The sequence below is a fragment of the Podarcis filfolensis genome, assembly GCF_964270895.1.
Source record: "Podarcis filfolensis genome assembly, chromosome: 11".
NCBI lineage: Eukaryota > Metazoa > Chordata > Lepidosauria > Squamata > Lacertidae > Podarcis > Podarcis filfolensis.
The window spans coordinates 3,987,876-4,004,950 of record NC_139613.1 but is presented as its reverse complement, the minus strand read 5'-3'; the positions used below and the strand labels follow the sequence as shown (position 1 = coordinate 4,004,950).

General features: G+C 46.5%; 1 protein-coding gene across 14 annotated transcripts in view; it reads left to right on the top strand.

The window, feature by feature from the left end:
- Positions 1-17,075, top strand: part of CELF4 (CUGBP Elav-like family member 4) — a 783,381-nt gene that overhangs the window by 696,444 nt on the left and 69,862 nt on the right. For all 14 annotated transcript variants that reach the window (XR_014539556.1, XM_083575734.1, XM_083575724.1 and 11 more), the window contains exon 5: positions 2,376-2,455. Coding sequence is in view for 13 of the 14 variants with exons in the window: in XM_083575734.1 (XP_083431860.1) it covers positions 2,376-2,455 (80 nt within the window). In the remaining variant the exon portion in view is untranslated. The remainder of the gene's footprint in view (positions 1-2,375; positions 2,456-17,075) is intronic.

Here is a 17,075-nt window from a genome sequence, read left to right as displayed (position 1 = left end):
CCTTTTAATTCTTAGTGCATTCCAGATCTCTGGCACTTAGTATTTTCTGTTGACTGGTTTTATGTTGACTTGCGCTAACCTTTTGTTAGTGGCATGGATATTATCTTGATACTGGAAATTTCCTCTCTTTTTTTTGAGTTTTATTTATTTATTAACGTTGTTAATGTTAATGTTACATTGGTAAACATTATCATATTACATCACAAGGCTTATTATAATATAATTTTCAGCACGTATACAAAGTTTATATACCTAAAGAAAAGAAACAAGGACAAAAAACTATTCCAAAATCATATATGTACCAACACTTTCGACTTCCTGCCTATCCCGTTATATATTCCTTTTTTTACAAATTAATGTACTCTTACTATTGTATTTTTCTTTACATTTTATCTAATACATTTCTATATCAATATGTACCCTTGGTCTTATTTCTCGACTCAGTCTCTCTCCAACGTCAATCGAATGCTAGCATAGACAGCGAACCTTTACTGTATTTTTGAACATATATCTTATATCTATCCCTGATATTGGAAATTTCCAGGGTGAGTCTCTCCCCACCCCTTTTTAAAGTTGGGTGCTCCCCACTTTATGTAATTCCACATAAGTGGGGGAGTGCCTTTATTGCACCAAGTGGATTGGAAGGAGGGAGGGAGTGTTTTGATTACTATTCATCGAACAATTCTCCCCACCTGCAATTTATATATTTTCAGGTGGGCATTAAAAAAACAAACAAACCTGCAAATATCGGGTTCAACCACTGACATTTTGTCATCTGTAGAGTTTGCAAACTAATTTAACATGTAATCCGAAGTTCGTTCCTTTCCCCTAGCCGTTACCTGTCGGCTCTTTCAGTTTGGATAGGGACCCTTTCCTTCTCTCGGCATTAAATATTGATCCTCTCGTATTATATCATCATGTGCAAGAACCCGAAAGATTATTCCAGTCTTACTGAGGGAGTTCATATGTCAGCAGCTGTTTTGAGAGGTGACAGCATTCACAGACATCAATTCTGTCAGGCAGAGGAGAGAAACCTTGCCAACCATGAAAATATTAGAGAATCCTAAAATCTGCAGAGTTGGAAGGGACCCAAAGGTCATCTAGTCCAACCGCCTGCAGCTAGATAGAAAAGTTGCATTAAGTCAGATCTCTTGAGCTTTCCCCACAAAACCCTGAGAAATAAGATGTAAAAGTGAAAACTACACATCCCAGGCAAAGAACTGAGAAACAGGGACTCAATAACTATGAATGATGCTCACCAGTGATTATAGTCTCTGTTTTAGAGATATGCCGATTGGAAGGTCAGCGGTTCGAATCCCCATGATGGGGTGAACTCCCGTTGCTCAGTCCCAGCTTCTGCCAACCTAGCAGTTCGAAAGCACACCAGTGCAAGTAGATAAATAGGCGGGAAGGTAAACAGTGTTTCCGCACGCTGCTCTGGTTCACCAGAAGCGGCTTAGTCATGCTGGCCACATGACCCAGAAAATCTGTCTGCGGACAAACGGCAGCTCCCTTGGCCAGTAAAGCGAGATGAGCGCTGCAACCCCAGAATCGTCTGCAACTGGACTTAACTGTCAGGGGTCCTTTTAAGGCACATTGAGGCTCACTCCGTGTGAGCAAGTTTCCCTGAATGTAGGAAAGTGTGAAAACCGCTTTGACAGGTACACCACTGCACATCAGCCACCATTGCATGTCACTTGACAGACACCATTGCATGTCAGCTAACCCAACAGCACTGGGTATTGAGCAGAGAGATCCAATATTTGACAAATGCTCACATATTTAGAGAATATCTGAATAACACTCAGTAACAGCATGTGTAAAGGAGACTTTATGGCAACAAATTTGTTTTGATTCAGCTTGTAGCATTACAAGCTGTTTCGATTTAAAATGTTCTTCCCCTCCTTCTGAGGGACTAGCAAAGGAATCATAAACACTGATTTATTCTTAAATAACGCTGTCCGCATTTTGAAAAATCAACATTCCCTCTTGAACAATGTCAATGTATAGAACAGCGATTGCTGGAAAATAACTTAATGCGGCTCTATAAAAACCCCTCTTACTTTCTGATCCTCAACCACCATGTTTCTGTCTCTGCAACTATGGGGGCTAGAAAATGATTTTTTGCAAAATGTGAAAGTTGTGACTGATGGGGGTCAGGTAAGACCACATGTTGCCAGATGCTGAACTAAGGTGAAGGACCAAGGGAGTTGCCTGGGAAAAGGATTCAGGTTACACTGAGGTGTGGGTGCTGCTCTTTCCATTGATAGAATCATAGAACTGTAGACTTGGAATGGATGCCAAGAATCATCTAATCCAACCATTCCATGCCTTCCATCTTCTTATATCTTTTTCCTCTTCTTTTTTCCCTACAGGGTGCGCGTTTGTGAAATATTCCTCACATGCGGAAGCGCAGGCCGCCATCAATGCCTTGCACGGAAGCCAGACAATGCCGGTGAGGACTAGTCTCTTTGTTGGGCAAATAATTCCAGGTCATGGATCCAAAATGCTTGAGTAGTCATTCCGTTGGAGCTGCCTCCTGAAGGCAGTTTTACGTATATTGCGAAAGTAGCCATGTCCTCCAGCCAATGAGCGATTGGGCAAGATGTGCATGCCTGGGTTGTAACACCAGACTTTCTAGAATCATAGAAACATAGAGTTGTAGAGCTGGAAGGGACCCTGAAGATCCAGGGAACCAGGCAGAGGGCCTTCTCGGTGGTGGCACCCGCCCTGTGGAATGCCCTCCCATCAGATGTCAAAGAGATAAACACCTACCTGACATTTAGAAGACATCTGAAGGCAGCCCTGTTCAGGGATGTTTTTAATGTGTGACATTTTAATGTATTTTTAATCTTTGTTGGAAGCCACCCAGAGTGGCTGGAGAAACCCAGCCAGATGGGCAGGGTACAATTATTATTATTATTATTATTATTATTATTATTATTATTATTATTAAGTCCAACCCCCTGAAATGCAGGAAAATGCAGCTGTCCTATATGGGGATCAAACCTGCAACCTTGGCATTATCAGCTAACCAGCTGAGATGAGATCCACACACACCACCACCACCTTTTATTCAAAGAACCTAGGGTTGTGTACAACCTTAAAAACATAATTTATGGTGGATAATAGTAAAAGCACAGCAAAATAATAAAGCACAGCATAATAATAAGATAATTGCAATACCAGTTCTTGACAGGTCATAGATATCATAATGGCTGAAGGCGTGGGTAAAGGGTGAGAAAAATCCAGTTACGTTGCCCCTCACACTGTTGGAAGAGAACTGAGCTTTCAAGAATTTTAGGGCTCTTCCCAGGACCAAGTTATCACAGACAATGACTCCCATTCCAAATGGCGCCATTGGAGGGCATGACCAGATCATATGCTTTAGCCCTGCGGTAGGGTACCACAGTGTGAGCAGGTGTCTATGGGTGCAAGACATTTTTGACAAAGAAGAGTTTGGATTTGATATCCCACTTTATCACTACCCGAAGGAGTCTCAAAGCGGCTAACATTCTCCTTTCCCTTCCTCCCCCACAACAAACACTCTGTGAGGTGAGTGGGGCTGAGAGACTTCAAAGAAGTGTGACTGGCCCAAGGTCACCCAGCAGCTGCATGTGGATGGGGGGAAGCGAACCCGGTTCCCCAGATTACAAGTCCACCACTCTTAACCACTACACCACGCTGGTTCACTGAAACACTTGGTATCCTGCTTTATCACTACCCGTAGGAGTCTCAAAGCGGCCAACAATCTCCTTCCCTTCCTCCCCCACAACAAACACTCTGTGAGGTGAGTGGGGCTGAGAGACTTCAAAGATGTGTGACTAGCCCAAGGTCACCCAGCAGCTGCATGTGGAGGAGCAGGGAAGGGAACCCAGTTCACCAGATTACGAGTCTACCGCTCTTAACCACTACACCACACTGGCAATGAGAAGTCCCAATATGTTCCAAATACAATGAGCGAAACCTTAGACAGGCCAATACTGTTTGCCATGGTTTCAAGTATGGGGAGCAGTCCAGCTCTGTTAGCTATTCACATCAGATTTCGCTTAACACAATAGGATCTTATAAGGGTAGGTTGTGGATTATGGATCAAGGTGATCCAGTCTTCTAATAAACCTGGGAGTTCAGAGGCGCTTAAAGCTGCCAGGTCATAAACAGAAACTAAGAGGCTTAGACGTTGCAAATGCTGCCACTCTGCCGAAGGGGGCAGGCTGAACTGATTCCCCCTGTCCCCCCCAAAAAAAGAGGGGGAAACATTGTCATCTGGACTCGCCAACTGGTTTAGCGAAGACAGCAGCTCTGTCACCCATTGATTCCACAGAACCACCTTGGCCCCAATTTTCATGCAGAGGGTAACTTCACAAAGCGAGTAAACAGGAGCAAGTCCCATAGTTCTATGTGCTGGATCCAATCCAGTTCTGTTGGACCTTCATTCTGTAAAAGAGAGAGGAGTCCCCATCTCTTCTCTCCTGCCTCCCCAGTTCTTCTGATTTAGTTCAGCCAATTTCAGCCTTGCTCTCCTCATCCTCATGTTCCGCCAACAGGGGCATGCATCATCATTCCTGTCAGGTCTCGAGCCGTTTGCTCCTGAGGCAAGCTCCTGCTCCTCCACAGCTGTCAGGATTATTGCTGCACTGTGGCTCCCTGTTCACACAGCATATGCTACCTAATGGTTTCCAAAAAGGCAACTTTCTTTGATGAAAGTTTCATTTCTCTTTCCTCCTCCCCTGGAAGCCAGGCTGACTTGCACCCGCCATGTTTCCTGTAGTCCCCCTGTAGGTCAATAATGTCAGAATCATCATGTTGAGTTCCATAAAAGGAACCGTCACCAAGAGGCAATGGGTATCCAAAAGTCACAGTTTCAACCCCTGGCAACTCAAGGAGCAGAGCTGGGTGGAAAAGACCTTGTGCTGCCAGTGGAAGTTCTCTGTTGTTGTTTTCATAATTTTTCAATGAGTTTTCAAACAATTTAACCAACTGAAGTCAATTCCAATGCAGTATTCCCTTAAAATTTTGACTTCCCACCCTTACTTCCACAATGTTTCTATTCAAAGTGCTCATCTACTGCCATAAATGTAATATTTCACTAAAACATATGCCCCTACATTACATTCCTTTATCGTTCTCATTCCTTTGCTTCTATTTCAAGTTCTGCCTGCGATTTCATTTCATATTTTCTCAGATAATCCAAAAAGGGGGCTCCGTTCTTCCGCAGGCATTTCTTCTTTTCGGTCTCTTGCTTTTGCTATCAGTTTCGCCACCTCCATGTAGTCCAATAATATCCAAGTCCACTCCTCTTTTGTTGGAACTTCTTTCCATTTCAGTGCGTACAGAATTCTGGCTGCGGTAGTAGCATACATAAACAGTTTGACCAACTGTTGGGGGGACCTCTGTCACTATTAAATATGCTTCAGCAGATAGTTCTGGACTAGAGATGGACATAAGAAGATCCCTGATGGATCAAGCCAATGGGGACCCACTGAGTTCAGAATCCATTCTCATGGTGGCCACCCAGGTTCCCATGGCAATCCATCGAGCAAGACTTGAGTTCATGAGCACTCTCCCCAGTTGCGATTCCCCTGCAGAGGTATACTTCTCCATGAGAGTTTGGTGGGGGCAGTAAACGACATAGCGCAGTTGGTAGAGCATGAGACTCTCATTCTCAAGGTCATGGATTTGAGTCCCACATTGGCCAAAAAGTTTCCTGCACTTCAGGAGGGTGGATTAAATGACCCTAGTGGATTCTTCCAACTCTACAATCCTATGATTCCATGAAGAAAACATGTGTGTTGGGGAGAAGGCTCAGGATAGGCTAATCTCCCTGGCATTTTTCAGTGTACAAGATTATTATCGGCATGCTCCTCTGCCCCCACTAATACTCTTCTAGCATGATCCGGGCAAGGTGTAGGGTAATGTGCATGAGCCACCCTCAGTTTTACACATGTACATACCACAGGAATCAGCCCTAAGTGATGAACAAGGAAAGGACCATTAGTCAATTGTTTTTGAAGAAGGAGATATGTGGGTTAAGCCTAGGTATGCACGACTCTTATCAATTTTGGTTCTCTCCATTTCTTGCTTTTGTGCCTTCCCTGGTTCCTTCATGACTGCTCCCTCCTGTGGCCCAGCAGATTAAAAAAGGTTGCTGGGTCAGAGGGTGATGTTTCTGGGGGAGAAATTCAACTTTGTTTGCATTTTAATGAGAAGCAACCTAACATGCAAACTGAGAATATCTACACCCTTTTAGAATGTGGCTCTTTTTTGGGGGGGGGAGGTATTGGGTTATTATATGTTGATTTTAGATGTTGTGGTCTTATTTGTGAAGCGCCCTGAGACCTCCATGTGTAGGGCGGTATATAAACTGAATTAATAATAATAATAATACCTACAAAACGCAAAGCGAAACACAGCCACCCTTCGAAATTCTCACTTCTCTGAATTTTGTGATGCAGCTCTCCAGCCAGGTAATAGGTACAAAAATACATAGCTTGGGGGGGGGCAAGTGCCTAAAATGCACGTATTAGTGAAAATAGCATGCATATGCACCTCATATTAAGGGGATTTGATTGCTGAACTATGCATAGTAGCCAAAACGGCATGCAAAACTGTTTATATCAGGAAGCTACAAAAATGCGGAGACTGGAAAAATGAGAAAGAGACAGAAATTGACAAGATTTGCCCATCCCTTAAAAAGTGGGGGGGGGGGAATAGCCACAGAAGTGATCTTTGGGTCGCAGACACAATCATCCAAAGATGGAAGCACCACTCTGGGAGAGTTCTTGCCAACCTGTAACTCTCCAGAAGTTTTGGACTACAACTCCCATCATCGCCTGCCAGCGCTGGCTGGGCATGATGGGAGTTGTAGTCAAAGAACCTCTGGAGAGCAGCAGGATAGCGAATCTGGCTATAGGAAAGCAGGCTAGGCGATCTCGATTAAGTTGTATCCTGCAAAAGGGGGAGCAGGGAGAGCGCCACGCATTGTATATGCACCGTGGAGCCAAACCGCTAAGTTGGCAGAAAAAACTGCCTGACAAGGAGGATCAGAATGGTCCTTGGCGGTGTCAGGGCCACGGGTGTCGTAGATCAGCACTGATATATTTTTTAACAATTATTTTGATATAAACCGCTCCAAACCCGAGAGGCACCATGTAAATGGGAAGCAGTGGGGCTTGTAATTAGATTTGTGTACACTTTCATAAATTGCTGGGAAGCATCAAAGGCTGTGGCACACTTTATATATCCTTCTTCTGTTAATTGAACAGTTGATGTGTGGATGGGAAAAAGTGTTGGCTTTGCGGAGTACTATTTACAGACCCGCTGACAGCTGCGCCGCGAAAATTAACAGGAACAGAGCAGCCTCAGCTCCTCACCAGAAGGGACTGGTTTCAGATGGAATGGTTGCGCTCCTGGGGAGGCAGGGGGGGCTGTTGTCGCCTCATTCTAAGAACTTAAGCAGTGTCTTGCTGGATCAGGCCAAAGACCCATCCGGCTCCATCTTCCAGGAGCCAGCACTTTAACTATCTGATGATGGCTATAATCTCCTCTCAGGCTAAACATACCCAGCTCCTTCAACCATTCCTCATAAGGCTTGCTTTCCAGACCCAGAAGAAATCCTTCCTTTTCTCTGCCCTGAGTCTTCCAACATTCAGCTTCATTGGATATCTGTGAGTTCTGGAGTTCAGAAAGACAGAGGGAAAAACTTTCTGTGTCCACTTTCTCAGTGTCATGCAAAATTTTGTGCACATCTGTCATGTCGCCTGTTCCTTTGCTCCTCTCTAAATTAAAAAGTCCCAAACTTTGCAACTTTTTCGAAAGCAGGAGTCACTCCAAAGCCTTGATCATTTCAGCGGCCCTTTTCTGAACTTTTCCAGCTCTACCACGTGAGCATGAGGTGACCAGAACAGTCTTCCCCCCTCTTCCCCAGTTCCCCTTTGAAAGCTGCCTAGCCTGTGGCCATCACCACCTCCTGCGACAGCAAATTCCACAAGTCAACAGTGCATCCTGCAAAAACAAGTTTTCCTCTTCTTCTTTCTTCCACTTTCTGGACTCAGAATAAGACATTCCACTCAGTGGCCCTTCCTTCTCATAGCCCCCACTAATATCTCCTTGCATTCCCCGCTGGCCAGACAGCTAGTTAGCACCTCACATCACAATAATGCCTCTTAAAGCCTCTTGTGAGCGCATGGCGGTGTGTATGCATGTCCGTGAGTAGTTTTGCTAATCTGCAGGACAACTTCCTCTCCCCTCACCCCACTCCCAGCTCCGCACGCCCTCCCTATTGTTCCATAAATGAACTAATAAATCAGATGTTCCTAAGCCCCAGAATAGAAAGCTAGTCAGCCCGGCCTCTTGACAGGGGGTATGAATCATCGCGGCTCTGAAGATGGCCTTTTGGGGCATAAAGACCTCATCCGATCTACTTTCCTTCTCTAGTCACATCTCGGAAACAGTTCAGGCATCTGGCAGGGCAGCTAAGAGGCCCAGGGGGACTTCACAGGCATCTTTTCTCTCTATCTCCCTCTCCCTCTGCCTCTCTCTCTCTCTTTCCTTCTGCGCCTCTCTCTCTCTGTTCCCCTTCAAAGTCTTCTGCCACTGCAGAATCCATTACGCCCAAATGGGATAAGTGGGAGATAGCCAATGGCAGGTCTCCCTGCCTCACGGAAGACAAAAGGAGCTAATTGGTGCTCTAACGGCCCTTTATTGGCCTGTAGGGAGAAAGGGAGCTAAATCAGCAATACCTGGCAAGGAGGAAAGGGCTAGGAAGGCACAGGGAATGAGAAGATGCCACGCACTCCAGCCTCTGGGTGATACTGCTCAGATTTAGACCCAGGATGGCCCTACCATTAGGTGGAGTGAGACAGCTGCCTCAGGCAGCACATGCCAGGAGGCAGGGAGTGGCAGAAGCTGTGGGAGAGACACGTCCAGCCCCAAAGTGACCTGGCGACCGCAGGTATGGCAGAAGAGGAGGCTCCAACACCAGCTTTGAAGAAATAGTCAACTGCCTCTCTGGCTGGCTTTTGTGAAATGGAACCAGGGGTGGGAGGGATCTTGTCCTTAACCTCAGCAGCAGGTGTCCTGGCCGTCTTGTACAATGTGCTGCCATCAACAGTCACAAGAGGCAATTGCCCAGGTGTGATGCTGCTGTGATCACTTATAATCACCAGCAGTTTTATGTACATTTGTTTGCAAAAAAAAAAAAAAAAACACATCCAGAGCACAGCTTCTCGACTGCTCGCATTGACAATAGTTGGTCAGTCTGAATCTTCGCCCCTCCCATAGCAGGAAGGACACCAAACTCCCGCCCTTCCTCTCTTGCCCTTCCATTGCCCCCTGATCTTATCCAGTCTCCTAGAACGGGGACTGAGAGGCTGGCCTCTGACCTTCCCACTTCCATTCGGCACAGTCTCAGACCTCTGCTTATCTGCTGATTGCCTAGCAACACTCTGGCTGCCTTCCAACTCTTCCTCTTCTTGAGAGCTAACAGAGTCTTCTCTGGGATCAAATTGCCCTTTCTCGACTCTGTCAGCCAGCTCTCATCTGCAGAGTTGGTCCCTTGTTCACTGAGTTCAATTTCTGAGTCTGACTCCTCCCCTGCATTCTGGGGGCCACGTTCCTGACAGGCTGCACCTGTAATTACACAATTGGACGTCCCTTTATTTTCTTCCTTGCTGGTGCAGCTGGGAAGTCCACAGCACCTGTGGGCACAGGCGGCAGCACCTCCTGGCATTATGTCCTGGGTTCTTCTGTTAGTGAGTCCTCCACTAGCTGATCTCAAAGTTGGGACCACCTATCCAAAAGGCCTCACATCCCCTCCCAGTCTGCTAGGCCTGGAGCTTCTTGTAGGACTCCTCAGAGACCTGCCAGGTTAGCTAAGAAGCCCAAGTGGTGTTGAAAGTCTCCCTTTCCCTCACTAACCCAGTTCTCATCAGTCCCAGCCAGTATGGCCAATGGTCAGGGTGGTGAGAGTTACAGAGTTGGAAGAGCCACTGGTTCCCCACCCCTGCATTGAGGGAAGGCAGAGGGATAGAAGTAGCTTGGACAGTAAAGGCAAATGATGGTCTAGCTCAGGAATGAGGAAACTTTTGGACTTCCATTTCCATCAGCCGTTTTCAGGGGTGCTGACAAGTGTGCACCGTGGGAAGGGGGACTGGAGTCTGACTTGGGAGAGCGGGGCAGTGATTTGTGGGGAACAGGCAGGAGGCAACAGGCAGAGGCAGGGGAAGCTTCAAAGCTGGAGGGTGGAGCGCAGAATGGGTCAGAAGAAGAGGCAGGTCAGGCAGGTGAAGAGCCAGCAGCTTTCCCATCCTCTCCTTTACCACTGTCTCCCAGAACCAGGAGGGGACTGAAGAGGGATGAGCAGAGGAAGCTTTTATGCAGGCATAGTCTCTGGCTGCATGTGTGCAACCTGTTAGGGAAGGTACATAAACTGATGGAGGAGAAGTGATCCCCTGTTGCTGCAACTGCTGCATAGAGTGTGGAGCTGGGAATAGCTGCCTAAACACTAGATCGGTGTGCATAGATATGCAGCGCTGTAAGTGACCATAAGAGTCAACTATCTGCCGTGTGCATTCCTTTGAGCTCCTTGACAGCTGCAGGCAGCACAGCCAGTGATCAGGGATGATGGGAGATGCAGTTGGACATCTGGAGAGCCAAAGGTTCCCCACCTCTCCACTAAGGGAAGTCAAGAGGGGGAAAGGTAGCTAGGGGCAGCAAAGGCAAATGATAGTCTAGTTCAGGAACGAGGAACCTGTGGACTTCAACTTCCCTCAGCCCCAGCCGGCATGGCCAGAGATCAGAGATGAAGTGAGATGCATCTGAACATCTGGAGAGCCACAAGTTCACTGTCTCTGATGTAGACAGCACAGAGATGGACTGATGCTCCGACTCAGTTGAAAGCAGGTTCCCTTTGATACTTGGCAAAACTTTGTTGTTGTTGTTGTTGTTGTTGAGTCATTTAGTCATGTCCGACTCTTCGTGACCCCATGGACCAGAGCATGCCAGGCCCTCCTGTCTTCCACTGCCTCCCGCAGTTTGGTCAAACTCATGCTGGTAGCTTCGAGAACACTGTCCCACCCATCTCGTCCTCTGTCGTCCCCTTCTCCTTGTGCCCTTCACCTTTCCCAACATCAGGGTCTTTTCCAGGGAGTCTTCTCTTCTCATGAGGTGGCCAAAGTATTGGAGCCTCAGCTTCAGGGTCTGTCCTTCCAGTGAGCACTCAGGGCTGATTTCCTTCAGAATGGAGAGGTTTGATCTTCTTGCAGTCCATGGGACTCTCCAGAGTCTCCTCCAGAAACTTTATTTCCAGCTAAAATGCACTCGTCTGTTCGATTAAAAACGAGGCAAAATAAATAAAATCTGGGCTGCATTTCTGCAGATGACTATGGCGGTGGGGGCAGGGGTTGGGATCCAACAGCAGAGTCTTGCCCAAAGGCTGATCCAGAAATGCAGCCTTTTATAAGGTGAGATTAGCAGTCCTTGGAGCCAGCTTCTCCCCTGGTTAAAGAGTGCAGAGTGACAAAGACAGAGCGAGGGGCAGGGCACATCCATCCAGGAGCCGGAGTGACACAGCCTGTGGCGAACTCATCCTCCTTGGTTATGGGGCTCTTCGGGGAATATTGAAATAGCGAGAGGCGCTCAGAGGGGCTTCCTGAGTTATAATTTATTTGCAGAGTGCTTGATTTAAGTCTCCTCCCCAGTCTCCATCCCTTACTGGTTGTCACTGTGAGCCACAGTAATTACTTTCTGCCAGAGACGACTGAATTTTTTAACTTGAGGAGAAGTTGAGGCCGATTTTAATTGGGAAAGATCTTCTCTCTCCCCCACCTCCTTTCCCTTCCTTAGGCCTGCAGAGAAAAGGCTGCTTTGCAGCATTTTCTCCGAACACCCACCCCACCCATATATTTTTTTAATGGAAGCCACCAAAATCATTTATCCCCTCCACCAAAGTTTGGGACATACTGCAGGGCGAAAACTGCTTGCCACCAATGCAGCTGCCAACCCAGTTGGCTCATGTTCCTACTAGCAGTGGCAACAACAACAACAACAACAGAATCTTAGGAAAGTAGGAGTATATTTCCTCTCCCTTCAGGAAATTTAGTGGATGGCCTTATTTCCTCCTACATCACCTCTCCAGTTTATTTGCCCACAAATAGAGTGGAAAATTTCAAGAGCCCATTTGCACACACACGTGGGTGGCACTGTGGGTTAAACCACTGAGCCTAGGACTTGCCGATCAGAAGGCCGGCGATTCGAATCCCCACAATGACGGGGTGAGCTCCCGTTGCTCGGTCCCTGCTCCTGCCAACCTAGCAGTTCGAAAGCACGTCAAAGTGCAAGTAGATAAATAGGGACCACTCCATCAGGAAGGTAAACGACGTTTCCGTGCGCTGCTCTGGTTCGCCAGAAGTGGCTTAGTCCTGCTGGCCACATGACCCGGGAGCTGTACGCCGGCTCCCTCGGCCAATAAAGCGAGATGAGCGCCGCAACCCCAGAGTCGGCCACGACTGGACCTAATGGTCAGGGGCCCCTTTACCTTTACCTGACTTGCTCAGGGAGAATAAAATGCCCCCCTAGACATGCACAGAATGTATGAAGTACTTTTGAACTGCCCCATCTTAAACCAGTAGGAAACTCTTGTGAGTCAAACCATTGGCCATCTAGCTCCACCTTGTAAACACTGACTGGCAGCAGCTCTCCACAGAGACGCCAGGGGCTGTTGTGGTTGCTGGTCATTGCATTTATATCCCACCTTCAAGGAGCTCAAGGTAGTGTACATTGTTTTTCCTCCTCCTTGTTTAATCCCCACAACACCAGCCCAGCGAAGTAGATGAGGCTGAGAGGTAGTGGCTGACAGCCAAGGCTACCCAGTGAGTCTCATGGCCAAGTGGGCACTTAACCCTGGTCTTCCAGGTCCTAGTAAAGGTAAAGGGACCCCTGACCATTAGGTCCAGTCGTGACCGACTCTGGGGTTGCGGCGCTCATCTTGCTTTACTGGCCGAGGGAGCCGGCGTACAGCTTCCGGGTCATGTGGCCAGCATGACTAAGCCGCTTCTGGCAAACCAGAGCAGTGCACGGAAACGCCGTTTACCTTCCCACCGGAGCGGTACCTATTTAATTACTTGCACTTTGACGTGCTTTCGAACTCCTAGGTTGGCAGGAGCAGGGACTGAGCTCACCCCGCTGCAGGGATTCAAACCGCCAACCTTCTGATCGGCAAGTCCTAGGCTCTGTGGTTTAACCCCCAGCGCCACCCACGTCCCATCCTTCCAGGTCCTAGACCAACGCTATAACCACTGCACGGTGCTCTCTCTCCCATCGAATCCGGGACCTTTGGCAGGCAAAGCTCAACGATATATGGAGGGCCACGGGCTTCTCAGCATAGAGACAGTAACCTGTAAATTTGGGCTGATTCCAGCACTCTGGAGAGCCAGGGTGGATGACAAACCGAATGGAATTCTGCACCGAGAAATGTGAAATGCTATACCTAGGGAGAGAGAAACAGCCAGCTACATTTATGCAAATAACCGTAAGTCAGAGATGCCCGAGGCCCCTGCGAGTTCCTTGACAGGAACCAGAGACAAAAATCTGCCGGACCTACTGGTTTTTTAACCCTTTGGGGCCTATTTATTTTGCAATATACAGCCTCTTAACTTTGCAAAGCAATAGCTCCGGCAAGTGTCGGGTGGGGCCTTTTCGCCGCTATTGTTCACCTAAAGAGAACAAGATTTAACTGCTGTCTCTGTGCAGTTTATGCCTGGCTTGTATTGCATTCAGGCGCAGAGGGAGGGGGGGATGGAAATAGGGCAGAGAGCGGGAGAGGGGGGCCCCCAGATTTGTTTTCATGGCTTTTAATGAAATATCAATGGATGGATATTTTATTTTGCTGTGAATATGAAATTTTGCCACTGACCTGTCAAGCTCTCATTTTCAAGAAGAACTTTATTTCACACCTTCAGACAGGCTGGGAAATTAGTTTTTCCCCACCGAGGTCTCTCATTAGGGATTACAAAGTGAGGATGGCGCGGAGCAATTGTGACTCCATTTTTATCCTCCCCTCCTGGTCCTGGGCTTGAGGATGCTGAGGTCGGACGGCAGAGGGGAGCCATCCATTACCAGCCGCTGGGAGACAGCCGAGGGAGCTACATTAACCGGCCCTGCCAGGCGGAGAGCAATCGGGTTTTGATAAGCTCTGCGTTTAACTGGCCTGTTACAAAAGCAGAGGCTGAAAGGGAGACTTCATCCCCATTCAGGGACCTCAGTTGCTTGGAGTCAATGCAAAAGGCTTGGATTCCATCTCTGTAGACTAGGTTACAGATTTCCCCCCCAACTTTTTTTATTAATTTTCCAAGTTTATAACAAGCAGATAGGAAAAAGAAAAAACAAACCAACAAACATTTATCCTGATTATAATAATTCTACTTTTGTTAACATTGTTGGGTGACTTCCTCAAATCCCCCTGGCTGAGTTTCCATAACAGTTTTCCAAAACTATTTTCCCATAAAATTTACTTGGTCACTTAACATCTTACTTTCTTTTCATTTTTAACTTTAACATAATATTTTACACATCACATTTTCAAATCCTAGGCCTATTTGGTACTCGTATGTAATTCTAATTATATTATCTTAAGATATTTAGCTAAATAGTCTTTGAATTTCTTCCACTCCTCTTGGTGCTCCTCCTCCCTCTGGTCATGGACTTTTCCGGTCAGGTCGGCTAGCTCCGAAAATTCCACCATCTTCATCTGCCATTCGTCCACTGTTGATACTTCTTGTAATTTCCACTTTTTGGCCAGCAAAATTCTAGCAGCTGTTGTGGCATACAAAAACAATCTAACATCTTTTGGGGGCAATTCCAGACCTATTATTCCAAGTAGAAAGGCTTCTGGTTTCTTAATAAATGTATATTTCAACATTTTTTTCCATTCATTGTATATCTTTTCCCAGAAGTCTTTCATCTTGGGGCAGGTCCACCACATATGATAAAAAGTACCTACTTTTTCTTTACATTTCCAGCATAGGTTATCAGTGTTATGGTAAATCTTTGCTAATTTTACAGGGGTTAAGTACCATCTATACATCGTTTTCCAGACATTTTCCTTTAACACCGTGCATGCAGTGAACTTAACCCCTTTCCTCCACAACCTTTCCCAGTCTTCAAACATTATATTTATAGGTTACAGATTTATGCTCACATGCAGAGTTCAAATAAGTCCTGTTCCTAAATCAGGCCAAGGTCCATCTAAACTAGTGTCCTGTTCTCACAGTGGCCAGGCAAGAGTCCATGCGAAGCAACTACCTGTGATTCCCAGCTACTGGTATTCAGAGGCATAGTGGAACAAAGTCATCTCAGAATCATAGAGTTGGAAGGGACCCCAAGGGTCATCTAGTCCAACCCCCATCGTCATGGCCACCATCGCTATTGGCCACAGATAGCCTTATCCATCACGAATTTGTCAGCTCTCTTACAGCCAACCCAAGTTCGTGACTATCACATCTTGTGGGAGCCCATTCCGTACTTTAACGATGTGCTGCTTGAAGAAATTCTTCTTATTTTATGCATGTGGGCAATCTTTCAGCACACAAAGTTAAATAGCGGCTGTTTTTCTTACCCTTGGGCATGCGGTCATTCTGTCCCATTTCCTCAATTCTCTGCAAACTTGGAGCCACATGGAAATCCACATATTAATATGTGGTTTTTGAACACATTTTCCCACAGAATAAACATTTCTAAATCTATTCTCTCGGAATATCCCTTTTAAATGTGTTTTGATACCTTTTTTGAGCAGAGGCAAACTTCAGAGAAGGGCAAAGCCTGGTGGATCACTAAATTCCCATTTACACAGTAGCCCAGATCAGGTCAGCTTTGCATCAGAATTTGCAAAGTCTGGATTTGCCCCTCATCCTCTGATTAAATGAATGCATACAGGGGTTTTTTTGCTGAATGCCATACATTTGCAACCATAGAACAGCTGCGAAAACAGGATTCTTAATCTTTTTTTAAACTCAAAGTTACCGATTCCCTGTGGCAATCCATTGTACACCTTGTCGCCAATTTGCACCCACCACATTTTTGGGGCATCCTGTGCCCCTACCAGGAAAAAGAAGAATTGGAGGAAACTCGCCACCTCCACTTCTGCCCCAACCCTTGGCTGCCGGATTTGCAGTCATTGGTCTCAGCCTCCAACATTTTTTTGCAAATAGGTTGAGATCATTAGATCCCGGTTACCAAAGCAGTCTCCCGATCCAGGATTAATTAAGCGAATCTTGAGATCTAATTAAGGACCGGTCTGGTGATAATTGCCAGGAAATGTATGCATTAAAAATATTCATTTGTCAATGAAGTGTAATTAAGAGCACTGTTTGGGGAAGGATCAATACTGTGTCATGTGATTTGGAGACTGGGAGGGGAGAAGAGGGAGATTAAGGAAAAGACTCGCTCCTGTGCATGAATCAAAAACCTTGATAGAGACTGGAGGTGATTCTCCACCCCCCTTTTCCTAGCTTTGCTTTCATAGTAACTCACAGTTAGCGCTCTCTCTGCATCCTTGAACAGAGTATCCCTCTCTCTCTTCTCTCTCTCTCTCTCACCCCCTCTACCTTTGTTTAGCTAAACCATTTGTTTCACTTCCTTGTTCCTTGCTGCATTGTTCAAGTGGGTTATAGATTTATTAGAGTGGGGAAGAGTGACAGGTCAAAGCGAGAGAAAGGGAGGGGAAAGAGAGAGAGACTCGTCACCACGGAAAGCCACTTCCTTCCCGAATGTGCTGTTAATCCCGGGAACATGGCTCTTATTGTGAAACCTCCGCACAGGGTAAAATTGGCTTCCTTAGCATGTTAATCCCTCACCTCTTTATGCTTGATTATTGTGGATCTGGAGAGGCTGTTGAGTACATATAAAACAGGATGCAGATAAAGCGATGTGATCCCACGCTCTGCGGAGGAGGACGCAACACACCGCTGGCTTCGCCAGCATTGGAGAATGTGGTGGTGCACATCTTATTATTATTAATAATAATAATAATAATAATAATAATAATTTGTAACCCCACCCATCTGGCTGGGTTTCCCCAG